Below are 21,914 nucleotides of genomic sequence, written 5' to 3'. Positions count from 1 at the left end.
CTGGTCTGAATCTCTGCATAGTGTGTGTAAGATCTATCTTGCCAATTGAGATGATGTAACAAGATACCAAAGTACAATGGCATAAATATTAATGCTCTATGAAATTATGTTCAGTAATGATTAGTAAAACAAATCATGTTTTGCATCCAGAAGTGAGCTCCATGAATGGAAGGAGGAATTACTTATTTATTTAAAACATTTATGTAGCACTTTGAATTAAAAATATAAAAGCAGTTAATAAAATTTTAAACAGTCAAAATACTAAGCAGAGTAGAATATATGTTAGAAGTTATAAAATATACAAAATAAAACAGTATTTTATTAGAACCTAATTAAACAAAAACTTTATACGTGTTCATTTATTTATCAAGAAAAATGATCCAAAGCTATATATTTGTGTGTGGCAAAAGTATGTGAACCTCTACAGTAGGACTATCAGTTCATTTGAAGTCTGGTGTTTCAATCAATGGGATGATAATCAGATGTGAGTCTGGGAGGTCCTGCTTTGTTTAAAGATCACAATTCTGGGTACTCGCTATCAAAGTCTGCTTTATATGTGCTAGTACAGATATAAAAAGGTAATACCAATACCATTAAGATTATATATATAATTAGGATTTCAAAATCAACTATGAATGCTGTGCTATATTATGCATTCAAGTCAGTCTTGATTCCTGGCAACTGCCTGGACAAGTCCATACAGTTTTCTTGGCAAGATTTTTGTAAGTAGTTTGCTATGGCTTCCTTCCTAGGGCTGAGAGAGAGGGACTGGCCCTAGCTCACCCAGTTGCCTTCGTGCCTAAGGAGGGACTAGAACTCTCAGTCTTCTAGTCTGGTACCTTAGGTACTACATCAAACTGGTTCTCATGTAACTGGTGTACTATTATATAAAACTATATATAATGTTGACAATGACTAAATCAAAGTACAAATGGCTAGCACAGAATATAAAATCACTAAAATCTGCAGTATTTCAAAACAGAATACTAATGGTATGACTACAGTGCAAAACTTTAGGTGGAACATAGAAAGGGATGGTGGAGAATCTAAAGATTAAAACCTAAAATAGCCAAAAAAAAATGTATGGTCACTGTCTTAGTCATTCTAATGGCTCTAATGCCTACGAGTGGAAATTATGGTGAATAGATGTAAGAAAGGGAGAAAATGTAGAAGCAATGAAAGACTTTGTATTTCTAGGTGCGAAGATTACTGCGGATGCTGACTGCAGTCAGGAAATCAGAAGACGCTTAATCCTTGGGAGAAGAGCAATGACAAATCTCGATAAAATAGTTAAGAGCAGAGAAATCACACTGACAACAAAGGTCCGCATAGTTAAAGCAATGGTGTTCCCTGTAGTAACATATGGCTGTGAGAGCTGGACCGTAAGGAAGGCTGAGAGAAGGATCATAGATGCTTTGGAACTGTGGTGTTGGAGGAAAATTCTGAGAGTGCCTTGGACTGCAAGAAGATCAAACCAGTCCATCCTCCAGGAAATAAAGCCAGACTGCTCACTTGAGGGAATGGTATTAAAGGCAAAACTGAAATACTTTGGCCACATAATGAGAAGACAGGACACCCTGGAGAAGATGCTGATGCTAGGGAGAGTGGAGGGCAAAAGGATGAGGGGCCGACCAAGGGCAAGGTGGATGGATGATATTCTAGAGGTGACGGACTTGTCCCTGGGGGATCTGCGGGTGTTGACCGACAGGAAGCTCTGGCGTGGGCTGGTCCATGAAGTCACGAAGAGTCGGAAGCGACTAAACGAATAAACACACACACAGATGTAAGAAACTGAATAAAATAAAATTAGCACCTAACTACATTAATGACTGTTATTGACCATTTGTGGCTGATGTTTACAGATAGTGTAACAATTTTGCTCCTTTTAAGGAGATATAATATATGGATCAAAATTTGGTATAAATATGAAGCTCATTTAGGAACTGAAATTCTATTACATTATTTATAAATATATCCCATGAGAGGGCAGCAGATTCTGTTTGACCTTCTATGTCTAAAATCCTTTCCCATAAGGTTAATTTAGCTTGATCTGGCCCTAATGGTAGATTAGCACAACTGGAAAACCCATTACAACTCAATTTCCTTTAGATTGCTTTTTCCCAGGAGGATTTGAAATTACTTGCCAGTGTTAGATGGACCAATCCAACACAGTTGTGGAGTAGTTTCATCCAGTAAGTAAAAATATTTATCCAAAGACTGGTTTCAAGTTTACTGACTCCTGCTTCCTGCCAAAGTACTGCATTTAAGATGCAGCAGGTAACTTGGGAAATTAGTTTGGACTCCCTCTAGGGTAGCCATGTTGTTATATGGTCCTAGTTGAGCTAGCAACTGTGCTCAAGCTTTAGCTGCAAACAATTTAATTGCAGCAGGTATAAACTCTCCTTGAGCAAAATCACCATCAGGCTAATGCCAATTTCTGTGCATTTATGGCTCAAGGATTACAGAGCTGGAATAACAATAATGGAACAACAATGGAGTCTTAAAAGATACTGAATACCAATGTGGCCAAAAGTATTGGTACCCCTCCACTTTTTCCCAAAGAATCCCAATAAATTGAAACTGATATAAGCAAATGGCATCCACCGTTCTTTCTTCCATAGTCCATAGAGCAGACACTTTGCTTCTGATGTATGACTTAATATATTCATATAAATAATAAAACAAATGAACTTAATTCTTAGATAGGATACCTCCAGGGAATTTCAGAGTGGTAGACTAGACTTAGAAATGGAAAAAAGTATTCCAGAAAAAGGCAATGGCTTGCTGTCAATATATGGAAGTGTCTATGAAGCACCAAGAGTCCAATTTGACTTTACCTTTTAAACAAAGACTGTTGAGAGAGAGTATTATTTAGGTAATATATTCTGCTATACAAAAATGGTACAATGGATGAGCAGAAATGGCGCATCTTCCTGCCACTACCACCACCATTACCAGACTAAGAGAGCAGAAAACCAATGAACAAGTCTGCAGTTTTATAGTGAGAACCAGAGATACAGGGGAAATCTATGGAATTACATTGCTGTGGGTTTTGATTTGTGCTCAGCATGTTTGTGTAACAAAATCATGTACCACAAATCCCCCCTCCCCCATTAAACCTCCAGTGATCTGAACCTCCAGTGATCTGATTCCATGAAAAAAGAAGTAATATCTGAATCTGGACATCAACAATTCCAAGTTGTATTTTACAGATAATTGATTATTTTGAATTTATATTATTTCCCCTAGTCTCCTTTCAATCTAGGATTCCAGGTTTGGTCAAGATGCATATATCTTTGGTGTCAATCAGCATATTTTAAGCCATCACTTAATATTTAGTAATTTATGTATTCTGTATAAGACAACTTCAGCTCCCCCTGAAAAAACAAGCACAAACACACACACAAAAGCTTTCCATGTATCATTTAACTTAAGCTTCTTAAGTTAAAAGTTTCCTTTCTGAGAAGCTTCTTATGTTAAAAGAAGCAGAATAATAACCAGAAGAGCCAGTTCAAACAAACGGGATAAGTAAACTCCAGGTTGAGGGTCAACATATGCTTCTAAACATTAGTTGCAGAGGAACCAATGGTGGGAGAGAGAGATCTGATTGGCCATTGTAAGAAACAAAATGCTGGACTAAAATTAGCCTTAGCTTGTTCCAGCAGGGTTGTTCTTAAATTCTTTTGGACTGCATGCAGCTAAACAAAATGGAAGTTTTCAGTGCACTTGATAAGGAATTTGAGGTCCCAAACACACTGAGCTATAAATAAATGTTTCTCAGCCACTTTGAGGATCATCTCTCCATCTTCCTTTAATTATTTGTACTACCTTCTTGTAGTTGTGGGAAAACATTGTTAATGTCAGTTCACTCGTTTTACACACTTGATAGGTCAGCTATACTAAGAGCACATATCCTGATTATCAGAAGGAAAGGGGAAATTATATAACATTTCTGCTGATACTGATGCAACACAACACTACACAGACTACTTAAAAAGCAAGTAAAATGGAGGTGATTATTCTCTTGTTAATTAGGACTGTCCAAACTATCCCAGCAATTGTATTAGAGACCAAATTAGACATAGTGACAGAGAGCTATTTATTTAATCTCAGATTTATTGCCGATAATCACATAGAAACCAGGAGTCCAGTTATGGAAACAGAAAGGCTGTGTAGATGACAAGGGTAGAATTCAGCTCCCAATTTTAGGGGAGTGGTGGGAAGGAGTTGGGCTTTTCTCAGAACCAGCTGATCAACTAGCTCCCTATTAGCTACAAACTACTGGTATATTTCTGATCTCAATTCAAAATGTGGCAGTTTATATACCTAAACTGATTGGTAACTTGATTGGTAATTTGCCTGGCCGCTATGATGGGCAATAGAGACCCTGCTCAGGTGCCTCATTTTCCTAGTAAGAGCCCTCAGAGTAGCAGGAAGGACAATTTCTTGCTTGTTGCATAGGGCTGGGGAACTTCATCCTCCAAGAACAGCAGCTGAAACATGGATAATTAAAAGAAACAGTTTGTAGACTAGCTGACCGTCTGTAATTTAACGTATTTTTATTATTTATGCTCTCTGGTATTAAATGTGTGGTAGCTTACTTCCACACAAATACATATGGCACTTTAATCTCTGTAATAGTTTGTATTTTTGAATGTTATTGTCTGCTCTGAATGGTCTTTATCACCCAGAAAGGCAGAATATATAACATTAATAAATAAATGCAACTTCAGAATTGCTGGGGCAATGAAAGGACACTGTACAAAAATCCATCATGCAGTGATAGTTGACAAAATGCAACTTCCTCTTCCTCTTCTTCTTCCCTCCAAGTCAGTGTTGATTCAGGGCAACTGCCTCGACTACTCCTTGCAACTTTCTTGGCAAAGTTTTTTAAGAAGTGGCTTGCCATGGCCTCCTTCCTAGGCCTTAGAGAGAGCAGCTGGCCCAGGGTTACCCAGCTAGCTTGTGCCTAAGGTGGAACTAGAACTCATGGTCTCCTGATTTCTAGCCTGATGTCTTTACCTCACACCAAACTGGTTCTTAACGTAAATCATCACCATCATGTTTGAAACTGTCTGGGGAACCAAGAGCAGTTATAGTCCCGGATATTGAGAGTGGGCCAACTGGGTAAGACATTCCGACTACTGGGAGCCACGCTGCCCAACGTTTAGTGGCAAAATCAGCACCAGGTTTTCACTTGACCCGGCGCCTTTTTTCAGGGGGGCTCCGTACCCAATTGTGGAGAAAAAAGTTGAGAATTTCAGCGGGTGCCCTAAACGAGGCCACGTGGGTGAGCCCCGAGAGAGGGTGATCTGGGGCGGCGAGAGCGAGCTAATGAGAAGCCCATCCGGAGCGACAGCTGCAGATTCAGCTCCTTCGTAACTGCGGCGGATTGAGCCCTGCCAAGCCGTCACAACAGAACCCTCAAAAGACGCGGCTGTGACGTATCTCGGTTTGCTGCCTCGATTGTATTCGCGTTCGTTTCCACCACTGTTCAAAACGGGTTGTGTGATTTGTCCTAAGAAACCAAGAACGTTAAAACATTTCAAGGTTTCCCTCAAGGAGAAAAGGCCACCCAACCATCTTTTTCTACATCGCCTAAGGGATGCTGCTGGCTTTCACTATAGCACCGCGGCAGCCTGCAAATCCTTATGCATTTAGGAAGGCAGCTTTTATTTACATTTTTTCAATAGGAGTCTTGGAGGATGGGGGAAGAATACAGTTCACAGTTGGCAACAACGTGTATATGCAGGAACCCAAGTTTGTCTTTTCTCTGCAGGGAAGCGTAATGCTACTATATTTAACTTCTCGTCCCTTCAAACTATCTTGCGAACCTAGAAGCAATACGCAAGAAGAGGGCGTGGCTTGCACTCCGCACCTCCCCTTCCCTTTCGCGCGCGCCTTTTGCTCTCTTGGCCAAATTGCCATCTTCTCCCGGCTCAATCGCGAGCATGGGTGGGAGTGTAACACCGGCTCCCACGTGACCGACGTGATTGTGCAAAATGGCGGCGCCCAGGGGTCCGCTTGGTATGCTGCGGCTGTTGACGAGTAAGTGCATTCTGTCATTGTCTCAGAACCGACAGTGAAGAGCGTTTCCAGACGCGAGGAAAGTGGGTGCCTCGTATGCACGCCTGGAAGCTGACTTCTGTCCTGAGTGTTACAATAGCTTTTCTGTCTAGCAGGAAGAACTCCGATTAAGTCTTTCTCCTTTATTTAGTAATGCTATTATTTTAGAGAAACTCAAGTTAGAATTTCCAAGTATACTGACCATCAGGAAAAAAAACAACAAAGCGTTATAACGAAACCAACAGTGATGTACAATGTCCTCTTCTCCCCATTATGAAAGTTCTGCTTTAAATTTGCTACTGTAGATATGTCTTCTTAAGCGTGGGTTCTTGTTACTTGTACTCCATCCTGACTAGAAATTATTCTGTATGGATTAAAGATTCCTGTATCTTCATAAATTGAATATATGCTTTATTTTGAATCAGACAGGTGGTCTGTTTGCCGATCTTGATCAGTGTCTGGTTATCTAAAGTCTGGATGATTGGTGGGATATACCTAAAATACTTTAGTCCTAATTTGTACAGATCTGATCCTACATAGCATTGAATCAACAGAATTTATGTTCAGTAAAACAGATGATTTTGGAAATTTAAGCAGGATTGGAGTTGGTTAGTACTTGAAGGGGAGTTAACCCCACATGGAATATCTATGAAATTACCAGAAATCAGATTTGACTTGTAGGAGACTTTGCCTTGCCTTCATATCTTATCTTCCTATCTTATTCTTGGACTTCCATTAAAGAGTCTTATTGTTAGAGATGTAAGAATAGATTTGCGATGGCAATTTCAACTAATGTGTCTCTTTGATTGCAAAGGGCTAACTTTTGTTGGATTGAAGGCTATCTATTAGGAGCAGTTTGAAAGTTAGAGGAGACTTCTGATGGACTTAGATTTTTTTTTCTTTAAGAAGGGAAATGTGAATATAAATTTAAAGCAGTACATAAGTTGTCTGTCTAAGCTCTTGACATAGTCTGTCTACAGGAATATGATTGATTGTGCTTTTGGAGTAGATTGTAAATGTTCTAATTATGCATTGGAACAGTTTTCAAGGATTAATAATAATTACATTAGAATAATATTCTAATTTCCTAGTAACAAAAATCAAGATAATACCCTTTGAAACACATCTTAAAGGGGCATGAGAGACTGCAGTATCCTTATGTGCACTGATTTGGTGATTTTGAAAAGCTAAGTCATTACAAAGTAGGCACTCTTCGCATCTTCTTATAAGTGGCTCTCAATCTTTTGAAATACTCAGTTCTCAGATAAAAGGTTGATTTATATTTGAAACTCAAAAACAAATAGGCTATAATTTATTTTATCTGTGTCTTCTTGAAAGACCAGATGTTGACCTGTAAGAAAACAATTGTGTTTACAAGAAGTAGTCATTTTACAGATAAATCACTTCTTGCTTCTATCTTCATGCTAGTAAAGCATGTTCATTTCTATTGCTGGGAGAAAAAAGGTTATTTAATTTTAATGTACTGCCAAGTGATGGTTGATAGGGCCTTCCTAGTATGTATTTCCAGCTTAGATTAACTAGCTGAGTGCCCACATTATTATCTATTAAAATTTCTGCCACACCTCAGAATGTGAATGTAAGGCAGAACTTACTTTTGACAACTTATTCAGGTATACCCATGAATAAGGTAGTCCTCGCTTAACAACCACACTTGAGACTGGAATTTCAGTTGCTAAGTGAAGTGGTCATTAAGTGAATCTGACCCAATTTTATAACCTTTTTGTGGCGGTCATTAGTCAAATCACCTTGGGCATTAAGTGACCCATGTGGTCATTAAGTGAATCACATGGTTCCCCATTGATTTTGCTTGCCGGAACCCAGCCAGGAAGGTTGAAAATGGCAATTGCGTGACCACGGGATGCTGTGACGGTCATAAATGTGAACCGGTTGCCATGCGCCCAAATTGTGATCACGTGACCGTGGGAATGCTGCAACGGTCATATGAGGACTGGTTGCAAGTTGTTTTTTTCAGCACTATTGTAAATCCGAACCATCACTAAATGAATGGCTGTTAAATGAGAACTACCTGTACATTGCATTTTTGTTATGCGTTCTATACTTTTGCACTGGGAAAATAGAATCCCTCTGATGAATTAATAATTGAATAAATAAGATAAGAGAATAGGAATATTGACCTAACTGAAAAAGGCAAACACCCCATCATGCCATACAACATTAAAAGAGATCACAAATAAAGTTGCAATACCATCACGGTGTATTTATACAGATGAAATGGGTGGGATTCAGCTAGTGTGTTCCATCAGCTGGATCCTTCTGTTAGCAGAATGAGGTAAAGAAGAAAAGAACACACACACACACACACACACACACCTGTAGCAACCAGGACACAGTGTGCATACAGGTGGTCCTTGCTTAACAACCATTCATTCAGCAACCGTTTGAAGTTACAGCAGCGCTGAACGAAGGGACTTACAACTGGTTCCCGAAGTTACGGCTGTTGCGGCCCCCCCGCGGTCATGTGACCAAAATTTGGGCGCTTGGCAGCCTGCCTGTGCTTATGACCACAGGGATGCTTTAATTCCCCCCACCTGCCTGCCTCCCCCCCATCTATGCCCTTTTGGCCCCCTGCACTCTGCTGCCCCTGCCGCCCTAGCTGACCGTTGCTGTCTTCTTGCTCCCGCTGCTGATGAGGGGTGCCCCGCCTGGCCTTTCCCGAAGCAGCAGCTGGCCGCATGAGACTTTGAGCTGCAGTGTGCCAAGAAGCCCCTGAGCCGCAGCGTGGCAAGCAGCCCCAGAGCCACACGGTACTTGGGCTGCTTGCCACCCCGCAAGACAGGGTGTAGGGTGGCGAAAAGGGCAGAGATGGGGGAATAGGCAGGTGGGGAGAGTTAAAGGGGAGGCAGTCCCTTAGCTTGGAAGAACCGAGGCTTGGGGCTGGGAGGAGCCAAGCCCAGAATGGCTAGGACTGGCTTTGGGGGGAGGGGGGGCAACTGGATAAATTTGCCCTCTTCAAACTCTCATAATTTTCTGTGCTGCGGTAAGGAGATGGAGTGTTCTGATATTTTGGAAAAGAGAGGTGAAGAAACAGACACGCTGCTTGATCATAAATTGATTGCAATCCGTATTAAGCCTGTATTCTCCCATGCATTGACTTAAATAAATGTACTGAGGATTGAAGCATAAAACAATGAAAGAGGAAATCTCACTGAAATCAGCAAAAACTCCCCTATGGATGCTGAAGACCATTCTATAATTTTATTTTCCTATATTTGTGGCCTTGTTTAGTTTTGTACTTTTAATATATCATCTTGGTATTCATTACAATGAAAAGTAGTTAATAAATAGTGCGCTGAAGATTCCCCTTATTACAGGATATTATGTGATATAACCCGTTCCTTTGACTGTCCGTTAGTATCATTACTGTGGTAAATACAAAGGCTGGAAATAGCCTTCCAGAACCCTGTACGCTCCAAATATGTTGCAGTGGAAGTCTGAAAGTAGTAGTTCAACACATCCCACTAATATAGAAAATCTGAATAATCCTTCTACATAAAACATAAATTCCATATCTGCTTCTTCCTGCATTTCACTTTTTGTATGTTTTATTCTCATGCTTTGATATCATAAAGAGTTGGGAGGCCACAGATAGGAATTCTAGTTCATTTTAAAGATCTTGTCCTTCTGCCAAAAAGGGCTGTAGTCATGGAGTAATCAAGACTGATATTTCTTTCAACTGTGCCACAACCTTCTGAATAAGATCAGGCTACCAGTGGACAGACGTCAAATTTGCCACAACTATTTGGTTTTTTAGTAGAAACCCAGGGTCTACTAGAGCAGCTGTTCTCAACCTTTTTACTCTGGAGGAACTCTTGAAATAATTTTTCAGTCTCAGGGAACCCCTGCAAAAAAAAATGAAAACTTCACAAAATAATTTATTTCTAACCTACATACTGTTTTACCATTTTTACAACAACAACAAAGCAGCAGGCCAGCAGCTGAGCTGCAACATATAAAAATTCCCACCACTGCAAGCACTGGCATTGTGCGGTGTACAAAGTTCAAAAAGCCATTTTTTAAATCACAGTCTCTCATAGAACCCAAGGGTTCTGCACAAGCCCAGAAAGGCTCCCCTAGAATTTGGAGCAAAAATAATACATGGAAGTCCACATAAAAATGATCTTTGATTAATATTACAGGTACTCTTCAACTTACAACCACAATTGGTACTGGAACTTCTGTTGCTAAGCATGGCGGTTGTTAAGTGATTCACACCTGATTTTACAACCTTTTTTGCTATGGTTGTTAAACAAATCCAGTTTCCCCCATTGATTTTGCTTGTTGGAAGCCACCTGGGAAGGTTGCAAATGACAGCCATGTGACCCCAGAATTCCGCAAGTGTCGTAAATGTGAGCTGGTTGCCAAGTGCCTGAATTTTGATCATGTGACTGCAGGAATGCTGTGATGGTCGTAAGTACGAGGACCTGCTGCAAGTCACTTTTCCCAGCGCTGTCATAACTTTGAGTGGTTGCTAAACGAAAGGCTGTAAGTTGAGGACTGCCTGTACTGATTATCTTCAGTTCATTAATAAAAGTTAGGTTGGGCAGAGGCAGTCATTGTTGCTGTTGATATTAAACAATTTGGAATTTTTTTTTAAAAAGTTTTTGATTTGCTAAAAATCATAAAGATCTACCAGCAGTTGTAGAACTGCCTTCTGTTCACTATGTCATAATAAAAAATTATCAATATGTCATCCTCTGGGGTTATTCAGTTGGTGCTAACCTTGGTATTTGCTACAGTCCACATTATTTGTTTGTGAGAAGGATGAAAGAAAGAAAGTCTGCTCAGACTTCACAGGATGATCTGCTATCCGTGAGGTTCTTTCTTATTTAAGCAGGTGGAATAGGTTTCAGAACTAGAACATGCTGTTCTGGGTTATTTAAACATTATTGCAGTACCATGTTATGTTTGATATTTTTATAAATAAAAATATGTTTATGTCTATATCTACATCTCTTATCTTTTCTTCTCCGTTGTTTTCCTTTTTCAACAATAATTCTCCAATCTACTAATTTGCTCTGTTTTCATTCTGTTAATGAAGGGAGGTTTAGAGCATGCTTTGGCAACCATGGGCCGCATGCAGCCTGCAGGTGCCTTGTCCAATTTTCCCTAATCAGCTGGGAGTGCACAAACACACGTCTGCTTCCCTTCCACTAATGGAGCAAAAGAGCAGCAGTCTTAAGCAGAATCGCTGGGATGAAGGGCAGCAAGGCTTTTCCCTACTTCTTGCATGACCCTAAGGCTGGGTTCCCTCATCACCCTAAGTCATGGTTTGTTGAACAAGCCACAGTACCTCAGTTAAACATAACACTGAGCCATAGACAATGGTTAAGGTTCTTAAACACAATAGCTGGGTTTACAGTTTGTGCTGAGAAAACCAACACAAATTGCATTATTATAACTTGGCATGATGTGTGAGAAGGCCACAGGTTGCTTATTCCTTGCTCTTGTTAGTTGTGATTGATTAGCAATCTTGAGAGAGGTTGCTGGGAGGGCAGAAAACGTCTCACTGCTTGTCCAATCATCCTGCGCAATAGCACTGTTTCCATTAACATTAGAAGCAGTGGACCAGCATTATGGAGCAAGAGAAAGCCATGCGGATTCCCCACTGCATCCCAGCATGCCTGCTGCTTATAACAGAGGCAACACATGATCCTGAGCAAGGTCTCTTGGAGAGAGAAGCAGGGGACCTGTGTGCCAGGTACTGCCTGGGCATCTGTGATCTAGGACAGGGGTAGGCAACCCTCAGTTTCCCTTGCCCCCAGTGCCCCTCAACAGTGCATTGTTCGAATCTGGTGGCAGTCAAAACCATTTTGTTTTTCCTTAAAAGATAGAATAGTGGTAAGCCTCTGGTAGATTTAACAGATTAATTTTATTGAATAAAAAAAAAAGACAACCAGAAACTGCAAAAAGAAAAAAAGAAAAGAAAAGGCGTGCATGTGAGAAAAGCCCATCCCTGTTTCTCTGGTGACATCACAACCATACTTGCTGCCCTTCGTAGCCAAAAAATTGAATAGAAAAAAAATACAGTAAACCCAAAGGGGCGGGGTGAACCATAATCTCAAAATAATTGCCCTGTATTAGTCTAAGGGAAAGTGGATTTTAGTTTGGGGAAATGATTCCTTCATTTTGAAATGAACAGAGATTGCCTTTAATTATGATGATGATGATGATGATGATTTATTTTGTTTTTAATAAGCCAGTTGTACATGGGTTTTGTGTATGTGCTGGATATTCCATTCATTTGCCAACCTCGCCAAATTGTAACTGAAATGTGCATTTCACAAAATCAAGAAGAGGAACAGGTGGTAATGTTTGACTTTCAACTCCATGGTCTGTATCTTGCAGTTATTGCATGCTGTGGAAAGAAGGCCTTTAGTTAAAGCAGGGTACTAATTTCATTTGTTATCAGTTACAAGCTTCTGGCAGGCTTTCTGACCACTACTGTTATCTGGTGGCGCCGATTTTTCATCAGTATTAGACAGGCAGACGAGCTGGACCAAGGCCCAAATTTACCATTGTAAGTGGTGAACGTGATCCCTTGTGTTGAGGAATTCAGGGGTTAATACTGGAATTCACAAGGGAGTTGAAAGAAAACTTGTCAAGGCTCAGCTCTTATTTTCATCCTTCTCTTTGTGGTTGTTATACATTATGTTACAATCTTGAGTTACGGTACATCGCCGGATGAAATCCTTTTTCAGGTGTCAGTAAGTCTCTGTTATGTAAAATAAATACAAACCATTAAAGATACACCGAGTCTTGATTGCTGTTTACAGATGATCTGACAACAGTGACTAAAGAAAGTAGAGCTTATTTATGTCAAAAACAATTAATGGTAACATTAACAGAATAATTTTGCTCTAGCCATTTACATGATGCTTGTTCCCTTTGAAATCCTGTTTCTTAAGCTGGGCTATATTTAAGTGAAAAACAATCATTGTAGCTATGCATATTTCAAATTTGAGGAGCAGTTGTATGGGGTTCTTAAATTACATGTTGAACAATGGGGCCAAGTAAGATAATTATAATACAAATAGGTGTGAATGCATTTGGATGCATAATATCTGAGGCCTTTCATACATGATTATTACATTTATATTGCTGTAGTTACTTTTTCCTGGTCAAAAGAAATTGTTTGAAATATGTTTTGAAAAACAGCAGAAACAACTAGATATCAAAAATAGAAATAACAGCAGAAACAACATCAAAAATGACAACAAAGAATGAACAACCTCCTCCATCCAACTTTATTCATCACTGCAAATAATGGATATCCATTATCTACCATGGGTGGTAGCTGTATAGTTTCCAACAGTTCTTGTGGCTGACCGTACTTGGAACTGTTTGTTAGTAGATAGCAGATTATTATGCCATGTCTAGATGCACTTGAGGAAAAAAAACCAGCAGAATGCTGCATTGCATGGCTTTGACAACAGGTCCACTAAAATGCAGCTGCATCCAGGTTCACAAAGTGGTAATGAGATAGGAAGAATTTAATTAGCATTAGGTTTTGTTTTTGTTTGTGGTGAGCTGCTGACCTGATCGGACTTAGAGGTGGCCAGGCAGTTTAAATATCAAAAATACTCTTTATTAAATAACTATTTACAATAAATAGTCCTTAGAATCAAGAAAGAACTGGGTCCAATCAAGACCAACTGGGCAGCAACAAGGAACCTGGCAAGATTGCAGGAGGAGACAGCAGCAAGGTGGCAGAGCAGGATTCTCTAACGGAGGCTAGAAGGCTAGGAGAAGCTGGAGCGCAAGACGCTACTGAAGCTGAAGTCAAATGACCACGAACTGGAACACCACTTGAACTAGGCTGGCACTGGAATGCTGGGCGAGACTGGGTGGAGAGCCCTGGACACTTTGGAGTTCTAGAGACTGGACTGGACTGGACTGAACTCAGTGACTCGGGCTATACTTGGAACTAGAGACTCGGAGCAAGGCTGGACACAGCTGGAAGCCCTGGATTAGGCTGGATACTCTGGACTAGGAACTTGGAGCAAGGCTGAGAATTTGCAGTAAGGCTGGACTAGGCTGGAAGCCCTGGACTAGGCAAGAAACTCGAGGCGCGGCAAGACTGATCCACGGATCCTGGACAAGGTTGCAAATCTGGTTCACAACGAGATGGGTGTGAAACTCCTGAACAAGGTTGAGCACCTTGAATTGGACTGGAGATCCTCGGTGGGACTGGAGGTCAGTGGCACCCTGAATCTTTACAGAAGACCTGGAACTAAGCTGCAAGCTAGAAACTTTGCAAGGCTGCACCAAAGACTTGGGGAAAGACTGCGGACTTGAGGCACGACAAGGCTGGACTTGAGACTCTGGGCACAACTGGAACCTTGAAACTGGACAGGAAGTGCGCCTGGAACATGCACAAGGAGTCGGCAGAGGTCTGAAGCTGGACACAAGACTGAGATTGCTCGGTTTGGCGAGGAGAAGATCCTTGGCGGTGGCAGAAGCAGGATTTGAGTCCTGTTCAGTGGAGAACGCTGGTGCTGATCCCTCTTCGGCAACAGACACTGTCTCCAATGCTGGTAAGGACTCTTCTGTGGAAGCTACAGGCTTGTAGGATTGGTTGTCTCCAGCAGCTTGCTCCTCGCACGCCTGCCTTTTATGCTGATCCTTCACGTGCCCGCTCCCTTCTGCAGCCGGTTGGGCTGCCTTCTCCTTCGCGTGCTTTTCTGCCCGTTGTTGGTGCGCACTGATTGGAGGATTGGAATCCTCCCCCGAATCCTGGCCAATCAGTGCCTTGGACTTCCCATGCTGCTGGCTGGTCTCTGGGTTTCGCTTTCCCGGTTTCAACCTGGTAAGTTTCTATTTCCTCCTCTGACTCAGAAAGAGTTTCGTTTTCTGAGTCAGAGGCTGGCTGGATTCTCACAGCTGCCTTGAGAGAGAACGTGCCAGTAGGTTTATTTAATCAGCAACAAATGTAAGATTCAATACAAAGAAGCTCTTCTGTGAGCAAAAAAAACCAACCTGTAATTCAGACCTACATTCTTGTAAAAAGTGAGTATGAAAAGAAATATTTTCTATTTCCAGCCTTCAGCTAATATGTAGTAGTGTCTGTGTGTGTGTGTTTGTGTATATCTATATCTATCTATCTATATCTTCTTTTTTGGTTTTGCTTCTCTGTTTATTCTCATCAAGGAGTGTAAAGTTGTCTGTTCCTGTGTCATAACATTACAATGGAAAATCAGATGAATGAAAGTATTTTTGTTTGTGAACTTCAACTTATTAATAGCAGTGATCCCACATCTCTTCTCTGTGTTTTCAAGAATCTTGTCTAGATGGATAGAAAAGATTTCTCATCATTTTACTGGTTCTTTTCTTTATAAAATAACTATGTTTGGGTTGCAGTTTGTGTCTATTACATTCTGGACTTTAATTATTTAAAAATTATTTAATTAAACTAAATGGAAAATTGACACACTGCAAAATATAGTACCAGGTTCTAATGGCATCTTTATTTCCAACAACATCTTTCAGCCACATGTAGACTTTGTAGACTTCCTTAAGAATTAAAAATGGTGTGTGGCTGCAGGCCCAAGTGCTTTGCTTGCAAGTAAACCCACCTCCCCAGAAAAAAGTATAAATACATTGCAAATTGGTGTAGTCAAGAACATCCTGGAGGGTTAAAGTGGGTGGCAAGGAGCTTCTGAGGCAGCCCCATGTAGAGCAAATTGCAGTAATCTAACTGGCAGGTGACAAAGGTGTTTGTCATTTTGCCAGGGTGTTCTTCTTTAGGAAAATGTAGAAAAGCCTCAGCACTGAAGCTGAGTAAAGCTGCTCTAGCCACAGCGGTAGCCATGAAAGGACCCACAAGTTGGAGATCTGCTGCTTCAGGCTAGTATCGCCCTTCCAGAGCTACCGCTAGAGCAGAGAGCCAGACAGTTTCTGCTGGGAATTCAACATCAATTTGGTTTTTTATTTTCTCCAAATCTTTATGGCCTCCAGATACCAGGTTAGGACTTCTGCTCCATCAAGGCTTGACTTGGGTAGAGAGGTATATTTGGATATCCTCGTCATACTGATGATACCTCCTCCTGAACTGGCCGATGACTTTTTTTAGTGGCTTCATAAACGTTGAATAGTAGGGAAGACCCAGAAGAGATCTGTGGCACTCCACATTGCAGCAGCCAATTACTCTCCCGCTACCACTGCCTGGAACCATCTACACAGGAAGGAGTGGAACCACTGTGAAACAGTGCCCCCAGTTCTCAGCCTCTGTGGGGGCCATAAAAGGATACCATTGTTGACAGTACTGAATGTCATTGAAAGATTTCACAGAGCCGGGAGGGAGGGACTGCCCCTATTGAGGCCTTGTTTTAGCCGTCCACCAGTGCAGCCAGTGCAGGTTCTATGCCATGCCCAGATCTGAACCCTGACTGAAAGGAACCCAGATAATCCACTTCCAGGGTGCTTTGCAGTTGAAGAACACTTGCTTTTTTTACAACCTTCCCCAGAGAAGGAAGGTTGGTTATTGAATGGCCCAGAAAGGCTTCTTCAGGAGGGAATGCGCCCCACCACCCTGAAGGAACCAGGGAGGGTAGGGGTCCACTTCCCAAGTGGTGGCACTCATACTGCCCAACACCCTATCCATTTCCTTAAAATCTACAGAATGAAAGAAATCCCACCAATATCACAACATTCTCTCTGTTATCTCCATTGATTCTCCCTATGTAGAATGAAGATTTGAGTTATTTTATCAGCAAAAAATTGACCCAAACTCTCTCAACAACCTGTTGCCAGGTCTTGCTGGTTCTAGCCCCTTACAAGGGAGTGGTACATATATTATTCTTGAAATAATTTTTTTTTCCAAGAATCTATTTGCCTGAAAAAATTCACAAGTGTGAAATTAAGAACTAGAGATCTCTATTTTATGCTCCTGAACTGTAACTAGTAGCACCTTAACAATGGATCACAGAAAATGAATTAAAACAATTAGCATAGGAAAGCGAGACTTAAGGATTCTTTTTTCCACTTCTAAAATCTAAGAGCTAGGATATAAAAGCTAAGCTATCTTTTGTGCAGTACACAGTAAGTGTAGAAACTTCATAAAGAGATGAAAGAAATAAATTATATGTTTAGAATATACAGTATGTGCTCTAAATCAGTATGCCTCTCAACTTTCTGTGACATCATTTATTTTTTACAGAAAGTTACTGCTGTATATCTCTCCTGTAGAAATAACCTGAGTTTGTAGAAAATAAAAAAAAGCAGCAGTGCATAATACAAGCAGGCCTCAATTTGTGTGATTAATGAATCCCATGAAATGGTTGCATTATCGAATTCACTCTATTTGAAGTGATATTTCTATGGAAAATAGGGTAATTTGTTCCAGTTTTATGGAAATAGGCAATTAAAATTTTTAAACACAAATTTGTATATGTTTATTAATGAAATATTGTATAAGAGGATAAACCTACAGTATATCCAAAGTGTACCTGCTATCTCCTGTATTCTGGTGTAGTTCTTCAAAATCAGCCTCTTCTTTTTTGAGCTTTCCTCGAATGGAACCTTCCTTTTCTCCAGTTTGCACAAACGAAGATTAGCATCTAAAACCCCAACAGCAACTGCGCATGAGCTAGCCTCACATTAACTGAATTTTGGCTCACGTTAAATGTGACCCAGTATCAATTTATCATTCACACTACATTGAATAGCACACTATTCAACCTCTCACTAATTGCAACCAACTGTATGTTGATGGAGCAGCCAGTGAATTTGGAATGTGTAGCTAGCTTCTGGAAAGGGCCTAGACACTCCGTTGTTAAATTGAGTATCATAATTAATCTGTTTTGAAATTACCTTCTTCCAAATGTATTGTTTCCATAAAGAATGGGTTATTTACATCACCTGCATGTGCAAGGAACTGCCACTATTCTCCATCTAACAAGTGTACATAAATCTCATTTAGATAAGTGGCATTTATATCATCGAACAGCCTTTGCATGTTACACTGACCTTCCTAGGAGCAAAGTACGATGTTAGGACAACTTACTTGGAACTCAGGAGAAAATAAGATGATATTTCACAAACAATATATTGATTGAAAAACATATGCAATGAAGAATGTGCTGGAATTACGTGGAATTATGGGGAAGTAGCATTGTGGTTATTACTTACTGAAACTCCCATGTATGGCAATATCATCTTGTTTGAGTTCGTGTCTGTTGGGATTTAGGGGATGGCTGTGAAGTTGATACCCATGACAATAATGACATTATAGCTAAAATTTTCAGACAGATGTTTGCATTAAGTTACTGATGTTTTTACTGATGTATTTCAGACAAATCTGAATTTTTCCATCAAAATTGTTGTGAATTAATATACTGAAAAAGAAAAAACTTGCTACATGTTTCAACTGCTCATTGATACATTTTATTTATTTAGATTTATATTCTGCCTTTATTTTGCACAAAAAGTGGTGTACATCGTGCTCAGAACTTCCAAGAAACACCACATTGGGGAAGAATACACTATCCCCCATACCCAGGATAATCTACATGAGCCTAGGCTTACTTATCAAATTTTATCACCGCCCATCTCCCTTGCAAGGAGGGACTCTTTATTTGGGAGTTGTGCCTGCTCCCCTAACCTGTGGCTACTAAGAGGAATAGAAAAGCTAATCCTCCATGATGATACTACACTTTGAGAATTCAACTAGTATTAGTGGGTATTTCTGCAGAAGGCTGATCTTGATTGATATGATCCATTTATTAGTAAATTTGAAACAAAGCTGTAGCCTCTGAACTATACCAAAACCTAGTTACAGTTCACCACCCAATCCTTCAGAGGTACAGTTCAGCCTTCCCCAACCTGATCTTGTCAAGATGTGTTCTGCCCCAAGTGCCATGAGTTGTATTTTCACTCCAGCCCTTTTAATCTGTTCTCCTATATCTAGCATTGGTTGCCCTATTCACATTAATGGCTATAACCACTAATCATAGCTACTTAAATCCTAAAATTAATTCCCAAATGGGGGGACTCTGGGCAGTTTACAGTTTCCTAGTGCAGTTTAAAATTTCCTAGTGCAACCTAATCCAAGAGATCCCAGAGGGAACTGCCATCCAGGAAATCCTCCATTAGGCTGGTGTAATTCTAGATACTCCATAGACCTGACCTTACCAAGAACCAGCATGGTGCAGTGATTAAGGTGCTGGTCCAGAAGGAGGGAGATCCAGGTTCTACTCCTTCTTAGGACAGGATCCAGCTGAGTGACCTTGGCCAGTCATTTTCTCTCTACCCAAATCACCATCAAGCTCTGGGACCAACAAACCACCTCCTTAAATCATGTACTGATACGCTGCAGTGTAAGAAAAACCAGCACACCCTGCAACTAACTGCGTAATTTGCACACCCTGCAACTAGCTGCGTTAACCTGCGTAACTTGGGGGTCCTCCTGGACTCACAGCTCCTGCTCGAAGAGCACGTGGCAGCCGTGACCAGGAGAGCCTTTGTGCAGCTATGTGCTGTGCACCAGTTACACCCCTTCCTGGATCGGGAGGCCCTTCGAACAGTCGCTTATACTCTTGTTATCTCTCATATAGACTATTGCAATGCACTCTACATGGGGCTACCCTTGAAGAGTATCTGGAAGCTTCAGCTGGTCCAGAATGCAGCTGCACAAGCTGTTTTTGGTGCCCCTAGAAGGGCACATATAACACCGCTGCTGCACGAGCTGCATTGGGTACCAGTTTGCTTCTGGGTCCAATTCAAGGTGTTGGTTATCACCTTTAAAGCCCTACATGGCATGGGACCAGGTTACCTGAGGGACCGCCTCTTCCCCATTACATCAGCCTGTCCCACCCGATCATGCAGAGAGGGCATGCTGCGGACCCCGTCTCTAAGACAACTTCATTTGGCAGGGTCCAGGAAGTGGGCCTTCTCTGCAGTAGCTCCCGCCCTGTGGAACATGCTGCCCCCGGAGGTGAGATTGGCCCCATCGCTCCTGGCCTTTCAGAAGAGTCTGAAGACTTGGTTCTGCCACCTCGCTTGGTGTGTAGAGGGGAATAGATCTACATGGGGATGGCTGCTATAGACCACTCCTCCCACACTTGGACTGTTTTAGATTCTTTCGCCACTTGGACTTTTTATCTTTACTCTTATTTATATTATTTATTGTAATTTTATACTGTATACTTTATGATTGTTGTTTTAATTGATTATTGTAAACCGCCCAGAGTCCCCCAATGGGAGGAGATGGGCGGGGACAAATTGGATAAATAAATAAATAAAATTAAGCAGGACAAATGCTAAGAACAACAACAAAACAATGTATTTAATATTTGATTAGAGTTTCAATGTATAATTGTACATCCTTAAATAGTAAATCTGAAAACCATGGTAGTGAGTTTGAAATTTACCGTGCTGAAGGAAACAGTTGCTCTTTTAGAGAGATACCTGTAAATGTCCTGAGTATTTACATAGGAAACTTTCTGTCAAGATAAATGAAGCACCCGGTAGTAATGTTATCTTTCCTGCTTCTGTTCCATTCAGATTCAGCAACACCTCTCTGTGAAACACACAGATGGATTGAATGGGGAAACTCCTTTCCATAAGGACCTACTTACTTAATTGCTGTTTGTGTCTCTCTCCCCCTCTCTCATCCCACCAACCAGGGCACATTATGTTGATTAAGCTTCCTTTTTAGAATGTTCAGTGGTTATATTCTCAGGAAAACAAATTGTAAAAACTTTCCCTAAGATCCAAAATGGTAAGATGCTAAACGTGAGCTGCTGAAATCCAGATATACCACATTATATAGATTGTCTAAGGAAGATGACCAGCAGCAAGGTGGATGGACTCATTTATAGTGGCGATGAGTGCACCCTTGGGAGACTTGAAAGAACAGGCTAGGGATAGATCATCATGGAGAAAATCTATGTGGTCACTAGGAGTCAAAAACAGCTCGATGGCACATAATCAGTCATTCAAGGAAGACAACATTGCTTTCATAGCACTTGCAGTAAAGATAAACTTTTAAAACCCAGGCAAATTCCAGGCCGTTGCTTGCAGTCCAGGAATCATGTCAATTACACAGAATTGAGTATTGTTGACTTAGAGCCTCCTATATGCAAACCTGCTGCAAAAGAAGAACAGTGTAATTAAGACCCAAGAACATGTTTCTGTACATTGTCACCCTGCTTTTAAATACTGTCAGACTATAAAGCTGACCCTTCGTGAACTGCCTATGCTTCCAGAAGGCTGTCTAATGCAGCAGTGGTTGAACATTGTGTATTAATTCTTTAACTAACCAACCTATAAACTCTGAGTAAAACTATAATGGCTGAATTCACAGATAAAGCTAAATCAGAAGGTTTCTGGATTCTTCTAGATGATGCCCCCTTTCTGGTTCTGTGCTGTTTTTTCCACATTATTCTCTTTCCTTTGTGACCAACTATAAGGTTGCTGGGAGGGGGGCTTGCATATATTGGGGGAGGAGAACGAGTGGAAACAAATGAGTTTTGCCTTCCTTCATTTGTCTGTGTAACAAAGGTAAGTATCACAGCAATCATGCCCACTTTTGCTTCTAGCCATGAACCCTTTTCCCCTCTAGTTTTCCTAGAGAAATACCTGTTCACAAAACAGATTCTATAATGGATCTAGCTACCATTTCATTCATCTAATGGGTTTGCACATTGCAATGAACATGGTTTGTTTAACAGTGCTTTACTGTTAAATGAATCACATTTGTCTGGGTTTAGTCTCCATGCTCACTAGTAAACATTTATTATTTCCATAAATACCTTTGTGCCTACAAAGTTCATGTGGATATTCTTAGATAAAGGTGGTTGGATTCAGCC

The 21,914-nt window shown here is 40.8% G+C and overlaps 1 protein-coding gene across 4 annotated transcripts in view; it reads left to right on the top strand.

Annotated features, from left to right (window-relative positions):
- Positions 1–5,929: 5,929 nt before the first annotated feature.
- METAP1D (methionyl aminopeptidase type 1D, mitochondrial) overlaps positions 5,930–21,914 on the top strand; it is a 75,684-nt gene continuing 59,699 nt past the window's right edge. For 2 of the 4 annotated variants that reach the window (XM_063318180.1, XM_063318178.1), the window contains exon 1: positions 5,930–6,048. In XM_063318180.1, coding sequence (XP_063174250.1) covers positions 6,003–6,048 — 46 coding nt within the window. In that variant the 5' untranslated portion in view covers positions 5,930–6,002. The remainder of the gene's footprint in view (positions 6,049–21,914) is intronic. The other 2 variants (XM_063318179.1, XM_063318181.1) reach the window with 2 other exon arrangements.

This window comes from Candoia aspera, chromosome 1, assembly GCF_035149785.1.
Source record: "Candoia aspera isolate rCanAsp1 chromosome 1, rCanAsp1.hap2, whole genome shotgun sequence".
In the NCBI taxonomy this organism is placed as follows: domain Eukaryota; kingdom Metazoa; phylum Chordata; class Lepidosauria; order Squamata; family Boidae; genus Candoia; species Candoia aspera.
The sequence above is the reverse complement of the archived record's forward strand: the minus strand, read 5'-3'. Positions and strand labels throughout refer to the sequence as shown.